Raw genomic sequence first — 23,711 nt, 5'->3', positions numbered from 1 at the left:
AAGTTTTGTAGGAAACAATCAAACATGCATGACATGTCAACAAAGTTTATGTCAGAAATACATTCATGTAGTCATCACGATATATTATAACACAATGTATGACATGGTATAACAATAATATATGAATATCAAATCAAAATAAATGGGTGGTGGAATATATAAGTGAATAAATGTGAGTTATGTGTCAGGGCAACGGTTGTATGGTTGTAAAAAGAAAAATCATGCCATTTATATGTGTCAAAAATTATGAACAATAATGAGGGAGTAGGGGGTATCTTTTTAGATGAGACATGCATTTGGTATATGTAATATTGATGTAATTTGAAATTAAGCACAGGATGAAAGGAGCGTAAAGGTTTACAAAAGATGACAGGTACAATGGATGACAAAAATTAGATTCAATTTTATAATGTAACAAAATTAAAAATTATTGTGCATTCCATTAATTTTTTGGGGGGAAAAGGGAAGCAGTATATTATCATATGGGTATTTTTATGACAGAATGAATGGTTGCAATTTGCAATGAGTAGGGAGAAGTAAAGGTGGTAAAAATCATTTAAAAAGGCGAAGTAGACAGATTCATTCCGTGATAGCATGAAAGACAGATTGAAAAGAGAGAGAGAAGTTGGGAGAAAAGAGAAATAAAAACAAAGTAAATCATGAGAAACAAGGCAAAACATCAAGCTGATAAAGAAAACATTTACATTTTACAATGAAATAGGGAAATTACAAACAAACTTTTAGCAAGTTCTTGTGTTGTAATTTTTAAGGGGATGGGGGAGGGACATTAATACATGGAATATTTTCACCCGACCTCCATAACACATGCACCAGTATGCTGGATATTGGAGATAAATTCCTCTTTTTCAAAATAAATAAACGAGCATACAGAATTCCTAACAGGAATTTTACCTGATAGTCTTGACTGTGTAAAGGAGACATTTAACTCCCTCACAAAGATCATGTTTTTTTACTATAGGAAAATCACAATTGTCTTTTCACTCTCCATGGGGGAGGGGGGCGCTTTCAGATGAAATGGGAAAAAATTGTATTTTCAAGTTCAATCATGAAGAAATGCATGCTTATTGGTAGGTATGAAACTATAATAAGGGATTATCATAATGACAGAAGATATTACTCATAGCACCACAAAAACATAATGGTCTTGAAATTTATGGAAAACACTAGGAAATTGAACGAATATAAAGGAGACTATGTCCACAAAGTTCAAGTGAGACAAGCAGAACTGCATGCAAGACCAATTGACTTTCCTATGAACCAAATTCAAAGTCTTGCTAATAAATTTTGAGTGTACATAAATGGCTGTGATACTGGGGCATCATATTCCACAATAACTCTCCTTTGAGCTGACTAAATCTAATACGTTTTAGTCAGACTCTATGCCTTGAATTTATAAAGGTGGTTTATGTAGATTAAAGATGTTAAGAGTACTTCATTTAGAGTCGGTATATTCGTAGAGAGTTTAGAGATGACTTTGAAAACTAGAATAAATCTTTGATTGAGTTGCAATATGATTGCATACATGTTTTACAAAAAAATAAATCAATAATTTTCCAATAAGAACAAGCAGGTTCTCATCAAACCTGAAAAGATATGTCGTGTGATGGTGAAAACAACATTAATGTTTCAATTTGAATTTCAAATCACTTGTTTCAACTCTCCTCCCTGTATGTGTACATGTATATAGAGGAAGTGATAACCCCAAATGGGGCCCTCTACAGCTAAAAACAGTATAGAACTAACAAGGATGAACTTTGGAAGAAAAAAAAATTGGCTTTGTTTTCTCTGTGTGTATGGGGGGGGGGGGGTATGAAAATAGTATATCCAGTGATAAGATTCATTTTTTCCATTTTTTATTATATGCGGCACCTAAAAAGATCCTTGTCATTTGCTTGATAATGATCTTTCAGCCCATGTTACAATGACATCATTTGTGCAATTTTGGATCCATATGAATTCTGTCTATTGCAGGCTCGCCATGACCACTGGCACTACATATAAAATGTTTGCAGCATGTATCATGTATACGTATTACATACATAATGTATGCGTATGCGATAATCAAGTGACACACACCAAAACGTAAGTGCCTTCTCTTTTGTTTCCAAATTCATATAATGTCAAATGACTATATCTATTACAATATTTTTATTTTAATTATTACAGGAGAATGCTCACGTATAGGAATCGGTTTAAAATTAGAAATTTCTTAATAAAAAAACGCTATGCTTCAAGTACTGCCCGAAAGTGAAAAGGAAGTAAAAAAATATACTTGAAATATAATGAAAGAGGATACTTCTTGTCTATATCATGCAATTTTCAATGATCACCTTCAATGTTAATATGTTGATCTTGTAAAAAGTAACAAGATAATGACATTTTTTTAAATCAGTGATCACATTTTAACAGCATTTTGCATAATTGACTTCACACTCATCTAATAAACTATCATTTTTAAACTGATTGCTAATTTCATAAATAACACTTGAATTAAAACTTTAGAACAATTTATACAAAATTATATCAGATCTATTGACATCTTCGTGATCACATTTCAAACTTTTATCAACTTCATTAGAAGTAATTGCATGATTCTGATTGTCTAGTATAATGCTGATAATTCATTTTCTGAACTCAAACTCTAAAATTCCATCTTATAACACACAAGTACCCGCCAATTAAAGTAAAAGTGCAATACATTCAAAATTAAGTAGTACATGTGTTATGACAGCAACATTTAATAACAAAAAATACATATTATTTATATAACAAATAATAACCTTGCATTATAATGAAAAAAATGAACTTCATTTCCTTCTTTGTACTATAATAATTTATTTTCGAATTTGTTCCACACTATAAGACTGATTGAAACTCAAGAGTAGATTATTCTTCTAACTTGACTCAATAATTTCTAAGAAGCATCCCCGTAACGACAGTATCATGTTTATTGTCATTTTATTTACAAGATAGAACAATGCATCAGACAGTCAGACACTCCACTAATTAGCATTAATCAATCAAGAAATTGTATTACACACCAAAAAATATTCATCACTGAGCAAAAATATATCAAATATAATTCACTTTATAGTATCTATCAAAACCATGAACTCCAATAAAATCTTCAGTATAATACATGAATAAATCAATCTGCGGCCCTCCCATATCTATCTGTGCCGTTGATCTCCGATCTTTTATAGCGGAGGAAGAACACAAGAGAGAGAATATGCATTTGTGCGAAAAGCGATGACACAGAAGTAAAAAATATTGGTGTTCTATGGACTTGGCATACATGTAGGAGATAAAGACCTAATTAAAAGTTGTACAATTTATCAATTTCTATCACATATCTAGCAAGGAGCAATCTGATTGATTTTACAATAATAATCATTACGATTAATATTTCAAGTGTTAGAGTGAGTGACAGAACAAGGCAGAATTATACATATAATCTACTACTGTTAGTGCAACTCTGGAAGACAACAATGCAACAGTTGTTCTATCCAATACAAACCAAGTTTATTTTTCCATCTAAGCGCAAAAAAGACATCAAAACACACATTTCTTCAAAAGTGGAAGACAAACAATACTTCAGTTGTACGTGCATTTATTGAAGACAAGATTATTTATTCATAACACATAATTCTTAGATTCATGAGAATTATTTCCCCTCCTTAAATTTATCAATTGATCATGGTACCGAAGAGCCAGATAAAATATCAAATTGCTGTAACTGCACGTAGAAAAAAAAACACTAGTTTTATAATGTAACAACAGAGGGCTCTATTCAACTGTTCATTCATATGATATTGAATGCTATAAAGCATAGCTCCATGTTGTAATTAATCAAATCTAACATTTCAATCCCACATTAATGGGGTTTTTGGTCTGCAAAATCATTTTAAAAAATAGATTATGACGGTCATAATAATTAAATAGGAGCACATTGTGAAGACCTTTTTCCCCATCAGAAAACTCAGACTCGTTGCTTACACAACTTTCTACAGTTATGTACATGTTTATTGATAATGAAAAAAAAACATCTTAGAAATAAAATAATCTGCAAATGTTATCAACAATCAAATTTAATGGCCCTCACCTTTTAAAAAGGAATCTAGGCATGAACTACCAAGAAACATCCAAATACTACAACAACCCCCACCACAATCATCAATATCTCATCTTCACTCAGTGCCTGTGTGTTTGATGGTAACTCAGACATCTTCCCAACTATCTCTTTATCTTGTTTTTGCTCTAAAGGCTCTGATATCTTACGTTCACCCTTCCCATCATTCCTAGTTTTAATAGTCTTACGGCTACGTGCATAGTTAGACAAGTCATTATTGCTGTTATTGTTATTGCTATCGTTAGTCAACACACGAGATGGAACCGTAACATTCATGGTGTTAGGCTCGAGTGCAGTGTTACCACTGATTGACACTACCTGCGCCTCTGGTGTTAGTTGGGTGCTCTCAGAGTGCAAGGCATTTTCTACAGAACTAACACTCTGTTCTACACTTTCTATTTTGGTGGGTTTCCCTTTTATCCCCACCTCCTCTTCATCTTCATCTTCCTCCTCCTCTTCCTCTACAATACTATCTACAATCCCAGGGCTATCATATTCATTATCAGTTGACACCGGTGCTTCATCAAAAGGTGTTAGTGTCATGGAAGCCTGTTGTTAGAGTGCAGTCACGTTACACCAAACGTGAGAGAGACCACCACCACCCAGATGAGCATAAAGTGTTAAGCCACAGCAGCCATTGCAAAGCAGAATAATAATTTTTTTCATGTTTTTCATGGTTTTTTTTTTCAGATGTTTTGCAGAGAGATGCAAGGAGCAAGAGAGCCGTGTGCGTGAGCAGCCAAATCATAAGACATGGTGTGAGAAAATATAAAAGAAACAAAAACAAAATAACTAATAACAATCAAATTATATGAAACATTTGAAAATCAAATGAATAAAAACATATTAGCACATCTGAATTGGATGATATTAATGAAAATGAATATAAGAAAGAAATGTTGGCTTCAACAAAAATGAATTTGAATGAAAGAAAACAAACTCCCAAAGAATGTGACTTTGACGATATTCATTCATATCTTATCAAAATAAGAAATATCAGACCCAAATATGTTCTACAACAGACTTTGCCACTTATGGTAACTTTAATGCAATCTTTGAATTAGATTGGCACATTGTTACCACGGTAGTTACCACCTTCATCAAAATAACTTTCTTACAATGGACTCCAGGGCATTTGAATGCTTAAAGACACGAAAAAAGTCTCTTGGCAATTGGCTCATTTTTCCACAATTGTGAGCACAATAATTAAAACAAACATTTAGTTGAAGCTTTTTACCAAGGATGTATACTTTTTTACTTCCTGTTTTCCTTTCATTTGAGAATGTTTAGAAGTTCTACATATATGCCCCATGAAGCAATTATGTAGCCGTATTCCCCACACATTGATTGGTGTGGAGCCCTTTCTGACATCAGCTTATAGCGTGTATATATTGCTTGGAATTGGGGGCATTTGAAGAATTCTGGTGATCTGCTTTTTTACGTAAGTCACAAAGCATGTAACTGCAGCACCATGTAATTTTTAGTTTGTGAACTCATGAGTGCGTGAAAGGGTGATGATGTGTGATAATAGTGTAATAAAAAATGAACATTGTATGAAGAGTACAGCCAATACACAACTGAAAAATCAACTACTACTGGATTTTGAAAGAAAGAAATACCTTGATAACTTTGGTAATATTTTGGGGGAGGGGAAGGGGCTCCATTATTGAAAATATATATAATATCATAGGATTTATGCAAAGTGGGAATCTTGAAAAAATCAGGAATTTCTCAATGATTCATTAACAATTTTCAGAAGAAGCTTTAAAGAGTTGTTGCAAATATTTTTCTATTTGACATTTAATTGAAAGTATAGTAAATTTCCCTAAATTTCAAAGGGAAATAATCAAGGATTTTTTTCAAGAAAAAACCAAAAACTCAAGCATTTGTAGAGTGGCTTGTATAGAACTTAATGGTATGATACTTTCACTTTGGGGAAGTTTGCCGAGTTTTTCATAAATTTCTTTCACAAATCCAGTTGCAGCTAGGCTGTGACATTTGTTGTGGTCTTAGTGAATTAACATCATTTCTAAGTGAAATCTGTTTCTATTGCATGACTTACACAGACTCACAAAGAGAGACTGCAAGCTCCCGCCAAGTGTAAACAAAACAAATAAAACACAAAAAATGAGATGAAGAGAAAATAACATAAATATGAAAGGATTTCAAATGAAGCTTTTTTTTTTAATGGTTGCAAACAATGCACAATAGCAAGCCAATGAAAGCACAAGCAAACTAACAAGCAAGCAAGCAAGAACTTTTAAATGCATGATTCCAATGCATAGGCATAACCATGTCATACAGTTTGTTTTATAGGAAAACTATTCATCTTTTTTTAGAGTCATTTATTTCATGACACGATGTGAAGTAATTTTACTGCTGTGATGTGCATGCATTTGTTTTAGAAAAGACATTAAAATACCAATATATACAAGTTTTAATTTTCAAAACACATTCTGATCTGATTCTATTTCTCATCCAATCTTCAATAAATATCCATCACTCCCTCTTAAAATACTGTTCAGCAAGAAACTGTTGAATAACTACCATAAATATTAAATGAGGAGACTGTAAACAAAACTATGCGACATCCCACCAGAAACTCCCACCTAAACTTCATTGGTGTTGCTGCCATCTACTGTTGACAATTTTATAGTGAGTTCCCTCATTCACATTTTCTAAAAACGACAACAAATTGAAACATACAGACAATGCTCCGAGTTTAAGTTACAACCAGTGAGATGAGAAACTTCTGGGATTGATGACCAGCAATTATATTGAAGTAGCTTCAAGGGCCTTTGCTTCAGAAATCATCTCTCATCAAGTAAAACCAATACAGTACATGTATTTGGAGCTCCAACCAGATCAAAGAAAATCACACACTTTTCTTTTAATATTCAAGAAAAAAGCGGGTAGAAAAATATCTCCTCAAAAGCTTTCATGGCAGGACTAAACTGAAACTGAGATGTCTTTTCCTTTCAATCCCTCTTTACTCATTTTTCTTCCTCTGAACTTTTTTTTCTCTCTTAACTCGACCTCCCTATATCTCTCATTCCCTCCTTTCCCCATCTTCTCTTTCTCTCTTTTTTCCAATTCCTGTCATAACAGAAAGTCATTGTGTTGTCACTCTTTCTTGGAAATTTCTTGGAAATAACATCCAATAATTATAAAAATAATTATAGCACTCTTTCAGTTTCCCTCTTTCTGCCCAATGAAGTTTGAAAGCAATATTTCACATTCTGAAGTTGTGATACAATAAATCCAATGTCATCCAATACATTATGTGCTAAAATTTTAAATCTGTATCAGGAATCTCCAGTGCATGAATAATTGATGCTTTAATGAAAGCTATATCAAAGCTAACAATTCACCCCCCCCTATTTGTTTTTCTAAAACTAGTTTAATCGCTTTCTATATTTTCCCCAAAATAGGCATTAACATATAAAGAGCCTCTTATTTTGGCAAGTTACAGTATACTGCAAAGACGTGGCAGTCTTATGGCATGCTTGAAGTATCAGCAGCATCATGGGATACCTGTTACAGCCTAAATATTAACCAAAACATGACTATTTCATGGATAATGCAAAATCCTAGCCTCAATCCTGGCTTCTGCTTACATCCTTGTTTTAGCCAAATTACCCTTTGGTAGCAATGAAGCATTATTTCCAGCAATTAATCTAGTACACCTGGCTTGAAAGAGGCTACTGTATACAAAATGTCCGCTCATTTAAAAGAAAACCAACAGACGACTTGCAGAACATGACCAAACTGAAAGCATTCAGCTATTAAGATATGAATTATTCAATACATCAGATACAAAACAAGTCGAGATATACATTGCATTATGAACGGCCACACCTCGCAAGTAACGTTAGCTATTCATAAGCTGCCTATTGTAAAATACACTTTTTTTGTAAAGGGTGAATGGAATTATGACATTCAGGCACTTTACAGAAGCATCAAGTATTGGAACATTACCAAAATGGCCTGTAGCAAATTATACACCTACTGTATGGATGACAAGCATTTAGATTCATACCAGTCCCAGAGTAATACTAATAATCTTCATCATAACTACATCTATCCAAGAGCTTTTTGAATGCATGAAACAAAAAACGTACCTTTCTCAGAACTCGGATTCGTCTCTACATGAAAACAAAGCGGATGATGCGAAACAATTACAGATGAAAAGGGTAGATGGTACACGATGGTAATGACAGCGTATCTTTCTTTCCTATAGGCATAATTTCATGAGAGATCCATGATGCAAATGGACTTGGGAAATTCAAGATGCAAACAACGGTTGTGTTGTCAGGGGAGTTTTCATGACAAAACATAAATACAAACACCAAACAAAGACAGAACTAGAATTAAAGACAAGTTTAAAGTATAAACACACCCTGATATTTACTTATTACAAGCACTCTTTTCCTGTTCGACATCCAAAATGCTGCCAATCCCTAATCACTCAGTTCATTCATTTCTATTTGAGAGCCAAAGAGGAGTGCATGGAGACTGCGGTTTGCTGAAGGGTGTTTGGCCACTGGAAGGGATCGGAACCCTAAGCCTTGTCGGTCACCTACTACTGGACCATCATATGATGTCTACAATATGTGTGAATATGCTCAAGATCAGTCACACAAACTCGCAATAATGATAGCAGTGATAATTGATGTGACTTCTCCTGTGCAAATCCACTCTGTAGAGCCCTCAAGGCACAATTAAAGGAACTCCTATATAAAGGACTAACAGCTTTTTAAAACTTCTAACTGAAGAATGTTGCCATATTAGCTTTTAATAGCAAAGGAGCTTAATTTGGTGGTAATGAAATAAACCTGAGTTCAAAGCAATGTGTTACTCACAAACAGTGGGAGAATAGAGATAGAACAAAAATCCATGTGCCAATTCTTCACTTGTCAAATAGATCGGGAACTCCCTCTTACATCATCAAACCTTGCAATGCTATATCAAGAACATGACTAAATGGGAATGTGTGTATGTGACAATTATGCCGTGGCAAAGCACCCAAGCCAAGTTGCTAGCCGGGCCAATGAATAATTGGAGTATCCTACAAATGTTGGCTTGAATATAACGGTAGTTAGTTAAAAGAGGAACTTATGTTTGCTAAATCACAGGCCTGACACAGTATCCTAGATAAGATAAGACTTCTCAGCCATGGATTAAAAAAACATTACAAATACTAGATAGGGTATACATACATGAACATTACAATACTACAATGTACTTATAAGTTATATGTATAACATTAATGTAGAATACAGTGGCAGTCAACTGTACTATAACAAAAGGAGGGATTCCACTGAAATGATCTTGAAGGTACACTGTGTGGTAGGAACGACTACATAACAAGTGTCAGAACAACAGACCAACTACAAGAAATACTGTAAGTTGTTAGACAATACAACATAGAACAATTAATGTGCATGGCACTTTTGGTTATACATCTGGAGTGTTGAATGCATATCTGTGCAAATCTGGTAGGATTATGTGATAATGTGTGTTTCTACTTATATGATCATCAATTATCGTTCCTTATTTGTGGGAAATGTCATGTACTAGAGATGGATGTTTTTCAGTTAGATCTAATTTATTGAGTCAACACTCTCACAGAAATTCCAAGACTGGAAATTTCTAATGTCGCTCATCAGTGACCATAGCTACATGCTTATTATTCTCTACCCAGTCTAAAACCCACCCCTTTGCCCCCCCCCCCCCTCCCCTCCCTCAGTTAAAAATCTGCAAAATTAACAAATTGTGAATTCTGACAAAATGATATACCTGCGTAATGTTCATGATTTTATGAAGTAGTACTTTGTTCAATATGGATTTTATCAATGACGGTTACCCTATAGGAACTATGCTTTTTGGGCCGGTCCAAAAGAGGATATCACTAAAAGAAAATATCAACTGACAACCTGTCATTGAGTAAAACACTTGTAAAATGTGGATCTGATGACTCTTTTCATGGACAGTCATTGCACTGACTTCCAGTGAGAAAATAATATTTTTTGCAATGATAACTCGGTAAAAATAAATCTACTCACCCCATTAACATCCACTGCTGTGCTGGCACTTCTTAGCCTGGCATTCTTGGAGAGTTTATTGCATATTGATACCACTTTCATCGATTGCTGGGGAAAAATACAAAGAAAAATAGATAATAATAATAATATACAGTTCTTGTATAGCGCATATCACATTATGAATAATGTCTCTATGCGCTTCCAAAGGACTTGGATATTATTACCCCAGCTGTAGCTTGGCAGCCGTAATTACTAAAATTACAGCGCACACGCATTTTAAGGAATAAATTCCTGCTAGGTACCCATTCACCTCACCTGGGTTGAGTGCAGCACAATGTGGATGAATTTCTTGCTGAAGGAAATTACGCCATGGCTGGGATTCGAACCCACGACCCTCTGTTTCAAAGTCAGAAGACTAATCCACTGGGCCACAAAACTCCACAGATAAATAAAATAATCGCAGTTGATTAAGATTCAGCCAACATGAACAGGTTTTTCAATTTCTATATGGAAACGGGGCATCTCAAGGGCAAGTTGCATAAAACTCAGGGAAAAGTCTATGTAATTTGAGTTCTAGCCAACCCCAAGTGTGCACTGGAAACTTGAGAATGATTTAAGTTTTGATCAAACCTATAATTCCATAAAGATTCAATAGAATAAGAAAGAAAACTGGGAAATGTGGTCACTGCGGAGTCCTTGTAAAGGAAAGTCTCCTAAAATAAGAACTGCTTATGTGGAGGCTACTTCACATATCATAACAATATGAAAAAACATCAGTGACAAAAGTAAGGGGTGAAGAATAAACTTTGACTAATTATCTTCTGACTGTATAAAGTCATAATGAAATTTAGTAGAGCTAAAGTATGTAACATCATGTCTCTTTGACTTAACTTTTCTTGTTGGTTCAGTCATCCTCCATTCCCCCCCCCCCCATTTGAATTATAAATTATGTACAGATGGGAGGGAGATTATCTCATCATCGCCCCACCCCAGACGACCAAAAATCTCATAAAACCAGTGACATATTTTAAGAGCAAGATATGTCACAAGACATTCAACTCCAGTGTGGCCCCGGCTAGTTATGATAAGACTTGGTCCGGATCTAGTCTAACTGGACTACCTTCCATCTCTTCTTTGCATTGAATTTCCTCAGGTTCTCCATGTTGAGGTGTGAGGTCTGTCTCTGGACCTTCTGCTTCGTGCTTCGAGGCTGAAATCAAACAAAAGAAAAGCAATTGTGAAGATGAGTGGAAACCAAACTTTACATATTACACAACCCTGCAAAATGGTAGATGCAGAGTCAATATGAACTATGATAAATTGTACTGGTGCTCCTAATGTCTTTGTCACTTTCTTTTGTAAATTCCATTCAACTCAAAGATCTACCCACAAGGCCTAATGGTATTGGTAATAGTTCTTCCTCTCTCCTTTTTGCATGATATCACAGCATCACAATTCATCCCTACATCTCCTCCACCTCGCTACCTCCTGCTCCCCCTCACTTCCTTCTCACATTTTTTCCATCTTTCTCTCATTCTCCTTCATACCACCTTCTCCATATCCCCTCTGCCCCTCCTCTTCCTTCCTTCTCTCCTCCTTAACCCCTCCTCCTCCTCTTCTAGACCCTCTACTCTCTTTCTCCTCTTCTCGACCCTCTCTGTCCTCCCCTTCCTCACCTATCTCCTCATCCCTTACCCTCTCCTTCTCCTCCTACCCCCTCCTTTACCTTCATCCCTCTCTCAACACAATAATACTTGGTTGTCCTTCCCACAATCCTCAGACAAATCACCAAAACCAACATTCAATTTCAGCAGAATCAAGTTTCCAATGGCCAGTTTTCAACAATCCTTTTTAACCTGATCCTATAACCACACCCTACTATCTCCAGAGTATAATCTCGGCAGCAGGTAATCATGATCTACATCATCCACATGACCGCAAAGCCACTTCTCATTCAACAGTCAAACAAATGTAAGGAAATATCAAATATCTCAAACAAATCACCAAGACATTATTTTGGGTGGTTGTCCATTTTGTGGTAGACTTTCTAATCTAAATATATTGTGTGATTAAGTTTAGCCACACTGCGAAACAGCTGGAAAGTGGGCTTTGATTTCTCTTGCTTTGACTTGCCCTCCTCGAAAAGAAGCCAAATGTACTCTATCCATTGGTAAATTTCTGAAGATGCTCCAGCAAACTAAGACTTTGTCTCTTTTGTTCTTGCTTTTATATCACTGTCAAATTTAATTTTCAGGTGTTGATATTTGTAGGGAAGGGTCGTTTTCGTAAACACAAAATACACCCTGAAGATGGAATTGTTTTTCAAATCTGCAACTATATGTCAACATCTGACACTGCTTATTTCACTTTATAACCTCTCATTTCTAAGAAGTCTATAGAGAGTGTATATGATAGAGATTATGCCCTTATGGCATTTAAGGCTTGCATAGCTACAGGTATCCATTTTATATTACTAGCTAAGGCATGCTACTTTAATAAATATCTTACCATAATCCATGGATGCGATAGGCACTGGTCAACAGTTGCACGTTTTCTGATTAAATGAGAAAAGTAACAAATAAGTCAATGTATGAAATAAATAACACAAAGTAACAACAAGAAATTATCATTATCAAACTTATCTAAGAGTACAATACATACATATTTGGTGTGTATAACTGCAGATTCATTCAATTTGCTTGAACTTCTAATTTCCCAAGGAGGTGTATGGAAACCGCAATCTACGTTTGACCAACCCCACACCTTTCTAAACAAGAGGACAGAGCTGGGGCTTGAGGATATAAATCACAGATTTCTTCGCTAGACCATCCTCGTAATCTAAAATAAGAGTGGATGAGAATGTTTCCTCCAATTATGGTCTACCCAGGGGCTGTAGATGTGATAGGACAAACAAGGGGTATGGGTGCATTCAGACATGGTGAAAAGGGGCTCAGTATTAGACAAAGAGCAGCATAATTTTGTGTAGAAGTTGAATAGGATCAGAGATCTGAAGTGACCATCCCCCCCCCCCGCCCCCTTCAAAATGACGGATTGATTAATTGATTACGGTAAATAATCAAATATATATATTACTTCTACAGTTCAAATGGAATGAGTGATAAACTGTATCTTTTTCTTGTATATTAATCAACAAATTCTTTTAAAAGTTTGTGCAAAAATATGAATGTCACAAGATTTTTCCATGCAATTTTCAAGTGATATCGCTTTTTCGTATTGCTGCTTTGGGGCTCTTTCTTTTTTTAACACACTATATTTAGGTTTGTTTGTGAATTTGAATCAACATCATTAACGCTATCCCCATGAAGGGTAAACAGAGAAGTAGTAAAAAAAGAATAAAATGTAAGTTAAGAATAAAAACCTTGGGTCTTTGATGAGCAGACGATCAATGAAATCTTTGGCAAGCTCGCTGGTGGAAGAAAAGTAATCCTCGTCAAAGGAATAATTGAGGGCTGTCACATTCTCGTACGTCTCTTGTTGGTCATCCCCGAGGAACGGTGACAAACCACTAAGTCTAAAAGGGGTCAAGGAAGAGAGAAATTGATTTAATGATAGCATAGCTCATTAGAGTGACATTAAGATCGATATCCAAGAAGGGGGTGGGGTAATGTTGTGATGTCGGGTGAGGGTATTCCTTTCTGAAAAGGTAAGAGGAAGATATAAACTCAGTCCAATTTCCATGACATCCATTTTCACAAATATCAAAATTTACCTCAGAGTGTAGGAATACTGACAGCCACCCAATCTGACAGAGGTCATTCAATAAAACGATATTACAATCAATATTCAAGAAATATTTTCATAGTATTCTACATGAGGGGGGGGGTGAAACTGATCCATTAAAATAATAGCAACATCATTCTAAAGACGTTAAAACACACTCAGTCATATTCAATGAGGAGTGGAGTAATGGTATAACTCGGGGGGGGGGGGTATTCTGTAAAAGTAAAGATGGATAATTGATAAACTGAATTGATTTATAAACAGAATAGTTCATTATATAAATAAAGGTAATTAAAATAATAATTAAATTAACTATTCAAGAAGGATTGAGATATCAAAATTATTAGGGGAGAGGGATATTCCTTCTGACACAGTGAGAGATAAAGATACGCGATTATATCATAAAGATATTTAGATTCGTTCAATAAACGGTCAGTCACTCATTGCCAAATGGGTAAGAAAACATAGAAATTGATTTAATAGCTTCATTTGATCATAATAACATAACGATCAATGGAGGGGTGGGATAATGTTTCTCTGATTGCGGTTGGTCGGGGGTATTCAGTTAGAGGATAGAGTGGGAAGTGATGAATAGATTAAATTATAGCATCATGTACTCCAAATGACATTAAAAATCATCATTCAATAAGGAGTGGATTCATGTTATGACTGGTTTGTGGGCGGGGTATGACAGGGTAACAGAAATTGATTGTAAAGTATCAATCTCATTATAATAACATTAAGATGGATTTTCAATGAGAGATGGGGTAATGTATTATGACTGGTAGGGAGAGAGGATATTCAGAATGAAAGGCGAGAAGGAAGTGATGAATTCAATTCAATTTCCATGATAACCCGGTCCATAGATATTGAAATCAATTACTCTTGAGGGTAGGAAAGGGTCGACTGGAATACTGCTGACAGAAGGGAAAGAGGACTCGGTTTGAAAGGGGGAAGGAAGTAAATCAAATTAATTCATAATGGGTGCATTTATCAACTCCTTTCTGGGGTAGAATTTGTTGTGTCAGTGCAAGAACACCTTAAAACCACACTTTCGTGCATCCTATGCATGCAAAAACACCCTTAGCAGCTCGCATAAGGGCATTGCGTAAGGGTGTTTCTGTACTGATGGAGTGCGTGGAAATGTCTTGCTAAGGGTGTTCTTGCTCCGACATGCCAAGGCACATGTTCAAGTCTTATGGGATGTGGTTTGGAGAGCGTTTTCACCTGGATGCAAAAAATTTATCAGAGATAATCTAAAAGTGAGCGTGCTGAGCTACGTGCGGCGGTGAACAGTTTGAGAGCAACTGGATAATTAGCGAGTTTAATTGAATTGTCGTAATTAAAAAAGACTTCCATGCATTTTCGCCTGTAAGGCTTCTGTGTAGAGATACTGCCCTGCTATAATCACTGTACACCACATTGCATTTAAACGTTTTTAAAAAAAATAGTATTTTGAATGACTGATACAATTATGCAACCATAACGTGTCTCCATATCTAACTCCCTTTTATGACTGCCATTTGCCACTGAGGAGTGTACAGTAAGAAAATACTTGCAAAATGAGATAACATTCTAGATGAAATATGTGAATAATAAAATGAAATATTTGGAGTTTAATTCATCCATGTATGTACTTGTTTTTTTTTCTTTTATTTAATAGGTAAACATAGCCTGCATTCAATACTCACAATGTTGTTAATACTGACTAAAGTCATAAATGAAAAATTTAAATACTTAGTCTTCCGATATTAAAGGGGATATATGATATACTGCTTCACGGTGTATACAGTAAATGTGCCTCTTTTACATTACTATAAAAAGCAAACAATGCAAGTGAGACAAGAACACAAGGCTGTCTGCATGCAACGAAACACATCTTTTATTCCTAATCTCCTTTTTTTTACAAAATAAAAGAGCTGAAAGGTACTATGTTACAAATATTTTCCTCAACAACAAAACACCATTCATGTACTCAAATGACAAACAAATAAATATATTTCAATCCATCAACTGGAAAACATGATGCCATTTGAATTGGAAAACAGACACATAACATAAATATGAACATCAACAAAGTCAGGAAGCAATAAATTCATCATAAACAAAATGGAGCTGGAATGCTTTTAACTCATTAATGGTCTTTCACATCAATCGGTGCGTTCATATCCACCTCATCACAAAGATACCTGGTGGGTGTTTCATAAAGCTGTTCATAAGTTAAGAGCGACTTTAAGAACGACTGGTGATCCTTTCTTTTGATAAATGGTATATTCATTAGCGATGGTTTTGCGCGTAAGAAAGGATCACCAGTCGTTCTTAAAGTCGCTCTTAACTTACGAACAGCTTTATGAAACACCCACCTGGTATTTTCTGATTCTACCCAATCAGAAATAAACCAAGTACATGTATTTTGCAAGTTTGAAAGCAAGTACCAAAAATAACTTAGAAACTAAGTGGCTAAGTTCCAGGTACTTTTCAATCTCAAGAAAATCTTTCCAGGAATTTCTTTAAGCTCTGTCACAGGAATATTTGCAGAAGGAATAAAGTGAAAGCAAATAACAAAAACTTCAGATTAGAAGCAGGGAGAATTGGATCCATTGTAATAATGACTGTCGGTGTTGTTGGCTCATAAGTAAAAGGAATTGTCAGTTTCAGGTAGGTATCAATGCAGAAAATAATTATTGGGTATTTTTATCGGATAAAAATACCCAATAATTATTTACAAAATAAAAAATACCTTTAATTATGAGAGCTTATTCAGAGATAATATCATATTATCCCTGAATAAGCTCTCATAATTAAAGGTATTTTTTATTTTGTGGGTGTGAAATCAGCTGAATTTGGATCAGACAATTAGGACAAAGTGTTGAAAGTCAATGGCTGGGCAAATGGTTATTGATTTGATGACAAACACCACTGACACTAATGAGAAATTGAACGGTTCAATGTTTTCTTATAATGAGCAATAAATTCTTGCAAAACTGAAGAAAAAAACAGAATTGCGGGAGGAAATTTGATAATGTACATTTGAATGAAATTGCAGTCTCCTTTGAAAAATTTTCAGGGCTTTTCTAGGGGAGTTCTGGTGGGGAAGGGAATGTCATTGGCATTTGGTTTTGAAAGAAAATTTGTTTATTTCTTTCCTCCTCCCTTCCTAGCTCCCACCCCCCCCCCCCCACGTCTCTATCTCTCTCTCCCTCTCTCTCTGAATTCCTCTCAAACCTCTTCCTCTATTCAGTACAAGCAGTACTTCCCTGGTAGGACTGTGAGTTCATTACGACAGACCCGACATTCATTTTGACTTGATATTAGGGCTAGTATAACAGGATTAAAAGAAGACCCCGGCTCAGGCTGGATTATTGGATTATATCTCATACAACAGCATGCCTTGTCTAGCTGTCGACCCACAATTTGGCATCGTTTCCTCCGCGATGGTGTATATACTGATACTGTTATATGACAGCCTATAATACTAGACTGCAGAATGCCTCAAAAGGCACCGTAATTGGCTTACGAGTCATTAAATTGTGTAGCTCACTTAGAAAGGAAGTCTAATGTAATATGAAGATAGTGCTAATAGAAACTAACGAATAAATAGTGCAACTATTGAGAAATTTATTTGATTTTTTTCAGGTTTTATTTTGACTTATTTCAATTCCTATATTTTCATTCATTTTTTTTTTCTTGAAGGGGATTGCAATTTCTATTTGTATTATTTTATCTGAATTAAATTTAAAATACCAAGGATGAGTCCCCCCCCCCCCCCTCATAACAAGACTCACCAAAGTTTCAACAATGGTATGTTTATAAACTTTAGGGAGATATATCCCGAGGCTCCACACTAAGTTTTTTTCCTGGTGGCCCGTCATTAATTTCATATTCTTGGTGGGCCCCAAAAGCAAATATGGTGGCCCTAAAACAATAGAAAACATTACAATTTATAAAATCTTTGATTGCCCAACTGGGCCACCAATTGCAGGCTTTTACAGAATTTTGTGGCCCGACTCTCATTTTTGGTTGCCGAGAGCCACCAGGCCACTGCTAATGTTGAGCTCTGGTTATCTACTTAAGATGTAGATGTATTATTAATATCATCCAACAAAAATCTTTAAGAAGAGTGACACCAAAACTTCGAACTCTAAACTAAAAAAAATAATTTTTAAAATGAGAATGAAATTGGGTAAGGTAATAAAGGATGTTGTCTGGGACATTTTGTAATGTGCCTAGATGTATATTTTTGTTTTTCCTTGTTCAAATAGAAAGAGAAACTATTTTCAGACTCTGCCATGAGATACATGTATGCCACTCATTATTTCTTACTTTGTCTTGCAAAACATTATGATTATCTGTTTACAGTGAAATTCTGAAAAATATGTAAGATGGAAAGGTTTATTTTTTTAGTCTCGTGTAAGACGAAAAGACATAAAAATAACCCCATATATTACGAAAACTAAAATACATGAAACATTTTTTGAAAGCATGAAGCACAATGACACTCAATACTTGTGGATAACTCCTTTAAGTATTGAGACCAAGTCAGTTTTGTGAATGCGAGCACCGACCATCCCGGACAAAGACGGTCCTTTGATGACACAAGAGCGTTGTCGCTGTTCATGGAGTACATCATCAGGTTTCAAGGAGCTGTTCCCTGTTACTATCCTCACCTTGCCAGCGTCTTACTCACACTGAAACATGAGCCGCTACTAATTGGCAAGCTTATAATACAGATCTACCACTGGCGTATGGTTTCAGTAAGATGCTAGATAAGTCACCGTAATTGTATTAGCTCCTTTGTCTTGTTTTTGGAGTATCGCTGATGGTGACAGGGTTTGTTGTGCAGTATTAGTTTTGGGAGTACTGCTGAAAAATTATGAACTGGCATTCTGTTGTACTGGTTTTCTTTGGGTTTTTTCTCTCATATCTTTTAGAGAGCCAAAGCGCAGAGGGACGCATTTGGCAGTGATATGCGCTATATAAGCATGTTGGTATTATTATTATTAATTATATTTACCTACTTTCTTAATTAATTCATTAATTCACTCTCTTATCTTTTATTTCAGTATCTCAATCTTCATTTTACATTTTTGTTATTTCTCCTTTGTAATACCCTTCTCTTTTGCCTCAATCTCCTAGTTTCCATCTCTTGCCCCCTTCCCTACCCCCTTCTTCCACCTGTTCTACCCATAATTCTCCCTATCCCAAAGCCCCTCCCTCTCTACCTACTTTCGATCCCTAATGCCTCCCTCCCTTGATCCCCTGATTCCCTCCTTGCTCTCTCAGCTCTCTAAAATACTCCTAACCGCTATCCCCCCCCCCCCCTCTCCCCACCTCCATCACCTCCAACTACACCACCATCCCCTCTCCCCTGTCTCTCAAACACTACCTTTTTTTTCCCTTCAATATCCTTTGAATTCTCCCATTCACTGTTTACAAAACACAACCATCCACATTTAATGTTCAGGGAGCATTGAGGAAGGAAGAGGAAAAGCAGTAAGCCATTCTTAGATTTCCTGCTGACAGCCAAAGACTTCCGCTGCTAGCCTTTCATGGATCTAGTGGATTCATAGATCACCAAACTTCCTGAAGTGGGGCTCCCGTTGCGCTATGAGACACTGGTGAAGCAGTTTCCGTTCAGATTACAGAATCTAAATCCTGTTCTGTAAAGACTGTATGGTTTTACACGATTGCACTATGGTGGTATGATTAGGAAAGTTCATATGACCTCTGAGATCTTGTTCCCTTGGGTTCTTTGGTAGTATGCATGGAACATAACAGTTATCTGTTATTCTTATGCAATCCCACATCCCTTTCTGGTACGCAACTCTAAACTGAACTGTACCCGACTATAATATACAGTATATAGGAAATCAGGCAGGAAACTCCATGTGACCAAAAACAACAATTTTTTTTCAAAAAAGTTTAATATTACCATAAATCCCTTGTTCTTCTGATAAAAATGACTTTTAAAAGTATTAATAAGAAAGTGTAACAAAGTAATTTTGGATGCTATACCTTTCCACACAGTTGAACTAAATGGGCAACATCAACAGGGCATAAAAAAATACAGACTGATCTACCTTCATTCTATTTAAAAAAATTATAATCATGGAATAGATGGTTTTTGCTTCATTAACTCATAGTTTTTCTAATGCGAATGATACCTTCAAATGTGTTGTTTATTGTGCATACAAATAAAAGGAGAGCAAATTTGCTCAACGGAGCATACACCCTGCATTAAATACAGTATACAAATAGTTCACATAATTTGACAATGAACAGTAAAAATAAACAATAAACATAATAATGGCGTTTAAATTCCTACACTTATTGCTTGTCATAAAGCACTTTTTTTTAATCAGGCCAAAGAAAACTGGATTGAATCTAAAGGTATAGAATAGTCTACTTGTATGTGTAAAAGTAGAAGGCATTTTGTAATGAGGGATTATACTTCCCATGCTTATTACAAAAAAAATCTGGTTAATCTAGTCCTACATGTACAGAAATGAATATCATCTTTATCAATTTTTATATAGCACTTAATATAGCCATATTATTTCTGTGAATATTTGCTGAATAAATATATATTTTATATTTGACAGAGGGCATTTAATATTTATGTTAGTTCCGTGCTTGAGATTTATGTAGACCGATCCCAATTAAAATGTTGCTGTAAAGCTAGATCACGTTCTCATTACACTTTCTAAAACTAGTTTACTGGAAACCGGTTCAGGAAACCAGTTTGGAAGATCGCTTTGCTAGCGTTCCCATTTGATCATCCGAAAGTGGTTTTTAAAATCACTTCATGAAAAGCGATCTTGTTGCTACGGGAACGCTCTCAGTGGGATGTTTCACGCGACATTTGAAACTGCAGCGTAGGCATTCTACACACAGTGTGTGGAGTAGCGCGCTTAAAATGTGCGAAGAACGGTTGTGTCCTCACTTACGCTAAAACCAGTTTAAAGAGGCAAAGCGATCATGAAAACTACATCGCAAGGTGGTTTTATGAACCGGTTTGGAAGATCGCTTCAACCGTTCTCATTACACGTTAAACTAGTTTCCACTAAACTAGGAAGGTAGTGAGAATGGTGTCATACATTTAAAACCTAGGAGACATGCCTGTTTATTTCAGACAAATCCAGATTAATCTAGATTTAGCTGGGCTGATGCAGATACAACAAGTAGACAGATAAGTAAATGCACATTTATGAGGATGCACAGTATATGCATGCTCTATCTTTTTACTCTAAAAAGCCAATGAAGAAAAATTAATTTAAGAACCTGTAGTACTGAATACTTACAATATATATGTGATCACTCCAATAGCCCTGCAGAGGAGAGTGGGAAGGAAAGAGAGAAGGGGAGATATAGGGGAGAGAAATAAAGGAGCAAATGGGGTAGGGAGAGGATGGGGAAAGAAATGGATGGAAACACTGTTACATTCATAATTTATGCAATGTACATTGTAACAAAACCAACAAAATAAGCATTATTCAAATTATTTTCAGGAAGGATGACACCTACTCAAAACAGTAGTGGATCCAGGCAAGGGCACAAGGGATGTGCACCCCCATGTATTTTTAGAATCACCCATTGAACATGCATATGAATACTAATTAACCTATTAAAGAAAATTGACATCTGTGCCCCCTCTTTTTTCCAATTTGCTCTTCGTGCCTCTACAAATCCTGAATCCAACATTGAAAAGGGACTAAAATATGACTACAGATCCTTCTACATTGAATTTTTTTACAAAATTCACAACATGCATTTTCCAGTTCTTTTACATTCCTAATTTCATTATGATGCTCATTTAGACTTCTGTCCCAAAGAATTTTCAGAGATCTTGCAAGTTTTCTTCTTCTTGAATTCACTTCATTTAACAGTGCATCGCTCTCAATTCAATCTGTGTTGTTCCCTATTCATCTACCTTTATTCACTTTACCCAACCTGACGGAGACACCTGTCTTTGTTCTGGGGTGTCAAGCCCAATAACACCAAAATTGATTATTGCACCGCAAAACGATACTTCTCGGCCTAAATTTAATATTGCTCGGCTCTGAGTGAGTGGAGGACAGGAATACACTAGGTGCTTTCGAATTTCAGTGAAGATATTGACAGTGCTGGTAGTACCTGCATGTCAGGGCCCTCATGAGCTTATTTTCCACACTTTCTCTCTAAAAAGGGAGTGAAAATGTTTACTATTTTAGGAGTGAATGGTGGAAAAATGGATTTGGCATGAATTATATAGTTATTTTTCATCTTAAAATCTTTCATCGTGTGATGAAATGAATATTACTATATCTGTTTTACACAATGAATATGAACAAGAGAGTGACTCTCACATCAATTCAGAGACATGAATGTGGTACTGAAATAATTTTGAAAATAATAATACACATTTTTACTACAGTTAATCAAATCATAATAATTTTTTCAACTTCCACCCTAAAAGATTACATATTTAACCCCAAAGCCAGATCTTGTACCATCCACTGGACATGACTTGTGTAGTGACCCGAGAAGAAGAACACATTTTAATTCTTTTGTTAAAAAAGTATGAAAAGGGAATTCAGGAAGAGAAACTCTATGTGAAAACATCATTTTTACATGTCTAAATATAGCTATGAGCAGGTTCTGGTTGATAATAAAACTGAAGTCTCCATTTCTCAACAGGCAGAAAACAGAAACTTAATTAGAGTTCTAGACAGGAAAATTGCCTTCACCAAAGATTATGCTTTTATCCAAGAATTCTCATACATTAGAATAAAACTGGAAAATAACTATTTACAGGGAAATGACATTATGACAGATTGAAAGAAAATAGGTATTTCAGTCAAAGAACATTACAACAAAAATAAAAGAGAAGGGAAATAGCTCAGATGAAAAATGGAAATTTAAATTAAGTAGAAAAGAGAGTCACTGGTCCTGTAAAGCACCTTCTCTCTTTTGAAATCTGGATCAAGTGATTTTTTTCTTTTTAAACGGAGGAAAATGACAGAAACCACGCAGAGAGATTCCATGACATGCCAGCACTATGCTGCTGCTGACATAGCGCTTGGATGCCTGCCTTTCATAAGACCAACAGTGCATGGAATAGAGGATCCGACCAACAGTGGCGATAACCTTTCCCGCCAAACGTCAGATCACACGGACCGTTGGCTTCGATAACAATGGACTGTGAAGAGACCTGTTCAGGATATTCAACCGACTCAACGCTAATGTAAAATCAATAGAATAAAGTAGTGGGAGCCCAGATTGACTTAGGAGATAGAATTCGTGTTAAAGGCCAGAATACACAATTCCTTTACACGATTACACTACATTTATATTTACGTAATGATGGAGCCAAAACGGTGTTGCATCTGCGTAAACTTGTGTGACTTGACACTCTCTTTGGCTCCAGACATATTGTCTTCCAAGTATTGAAAGCTGGTAAATGGAAATTTAACTTTAAAAAAATATAAAAAATAAAGAGGAGCTTACAATATTATTGTATTTTCTCATGATTGAAGATGACAAAAAATAAGACCTAAAAGGTACCTACTGTGAGTAAAATGTGGAACTAAATGTTGTGCAATAGCCTGCACATGATCAAAGAGGCCAACGCATGTAAGTGTAATTTTTAGGGGTACCTGTAAATTCCCAATCCAAGTTAGTAATGGAAACATCAAGGAACAAGAATGTATTGTACATCAATCTCAGGATCGAAAACCTGAAGAAGATGAAGACACAAACATTTGAAATTTGTATTCATTCACTATTCAACAACTGGA

General features: G+C 35.6%; 1 protein-coding gene across 1 annotated transcript; it reads right to left on the bottom strand.

Moving 5' to 3' along the window:
• Nucleotides 1-1,879: 1,879 nt before the first annotated feature.
• Nucleotides 1,880-21,258, bottom strand: LOC129261557 (uncharacterized protein DDB_G0288739-like). Its single transcript, XM_054899616.2, has 6 exons — nt 21,237-21,258; nt 13,574-13,726; nt 12,703-12,748; nt 11,315-11,404; nt 10,216-10,302; nt 1,880-4,699 (listed from the first exon to the last, which is right to left on the bottom strand). The coding sequence occupies exons 3-6, from the start codon at nt 12,703-12,705 to the stop codon at nt 4,139-4,141; spliced, it is 741 nt and encodes a 246-aa protein (XP_054755591.2). The 5' UTR covers nt 12,706-12,748; nt 13,574-13,726; nt 21,237-21,258; the 3' UTR covers nt 1,880-4,138.
• Between the last annotated feature and the right edge of the window lie 2,453 nt (nt 21,259-23,711).

This window comes from Lytechinus pictus, chromosome 5 (genome assembly GCF_037042905.1).
Source record: "Lytechinus pictus isolate F3 Inbred chromosome 5, Lp3.0, whole genome shotgun sequence".
NCBI classification, from domain to species: Eukaryota; Metazoa; Echinodermata; class Echinoidea; order Temnopleuroida; family Toxopneustidae; genus Lytechinus; species Lytechinus pictus.
The sequence above is the reverse complement of the archived record's forward strand: the minus strand, read 5'-3'. Positions and strand labels throughout refer to the sequence as shown.

Excerpts from the sequence above, each read along its gene's own strand:
- LOC129261557 (XM_054899616.2), bottom strand. Across the intron at positions 10,303-11,314 it reads ATGCAAAGAAGAGATGGAAG|CAATCGATGAAAGTGGTATC; the intron begins GTAGTCCAGTTA and ends ATTTTTCCCCAG. Across the intron at positions 4,700-10,215 it reads CAGCAGTGGATGTTAATGGG|GCTTCCATGACACTAACACC; the intron begins GTGAGTAGATTT and ends CTCTAACAACAG.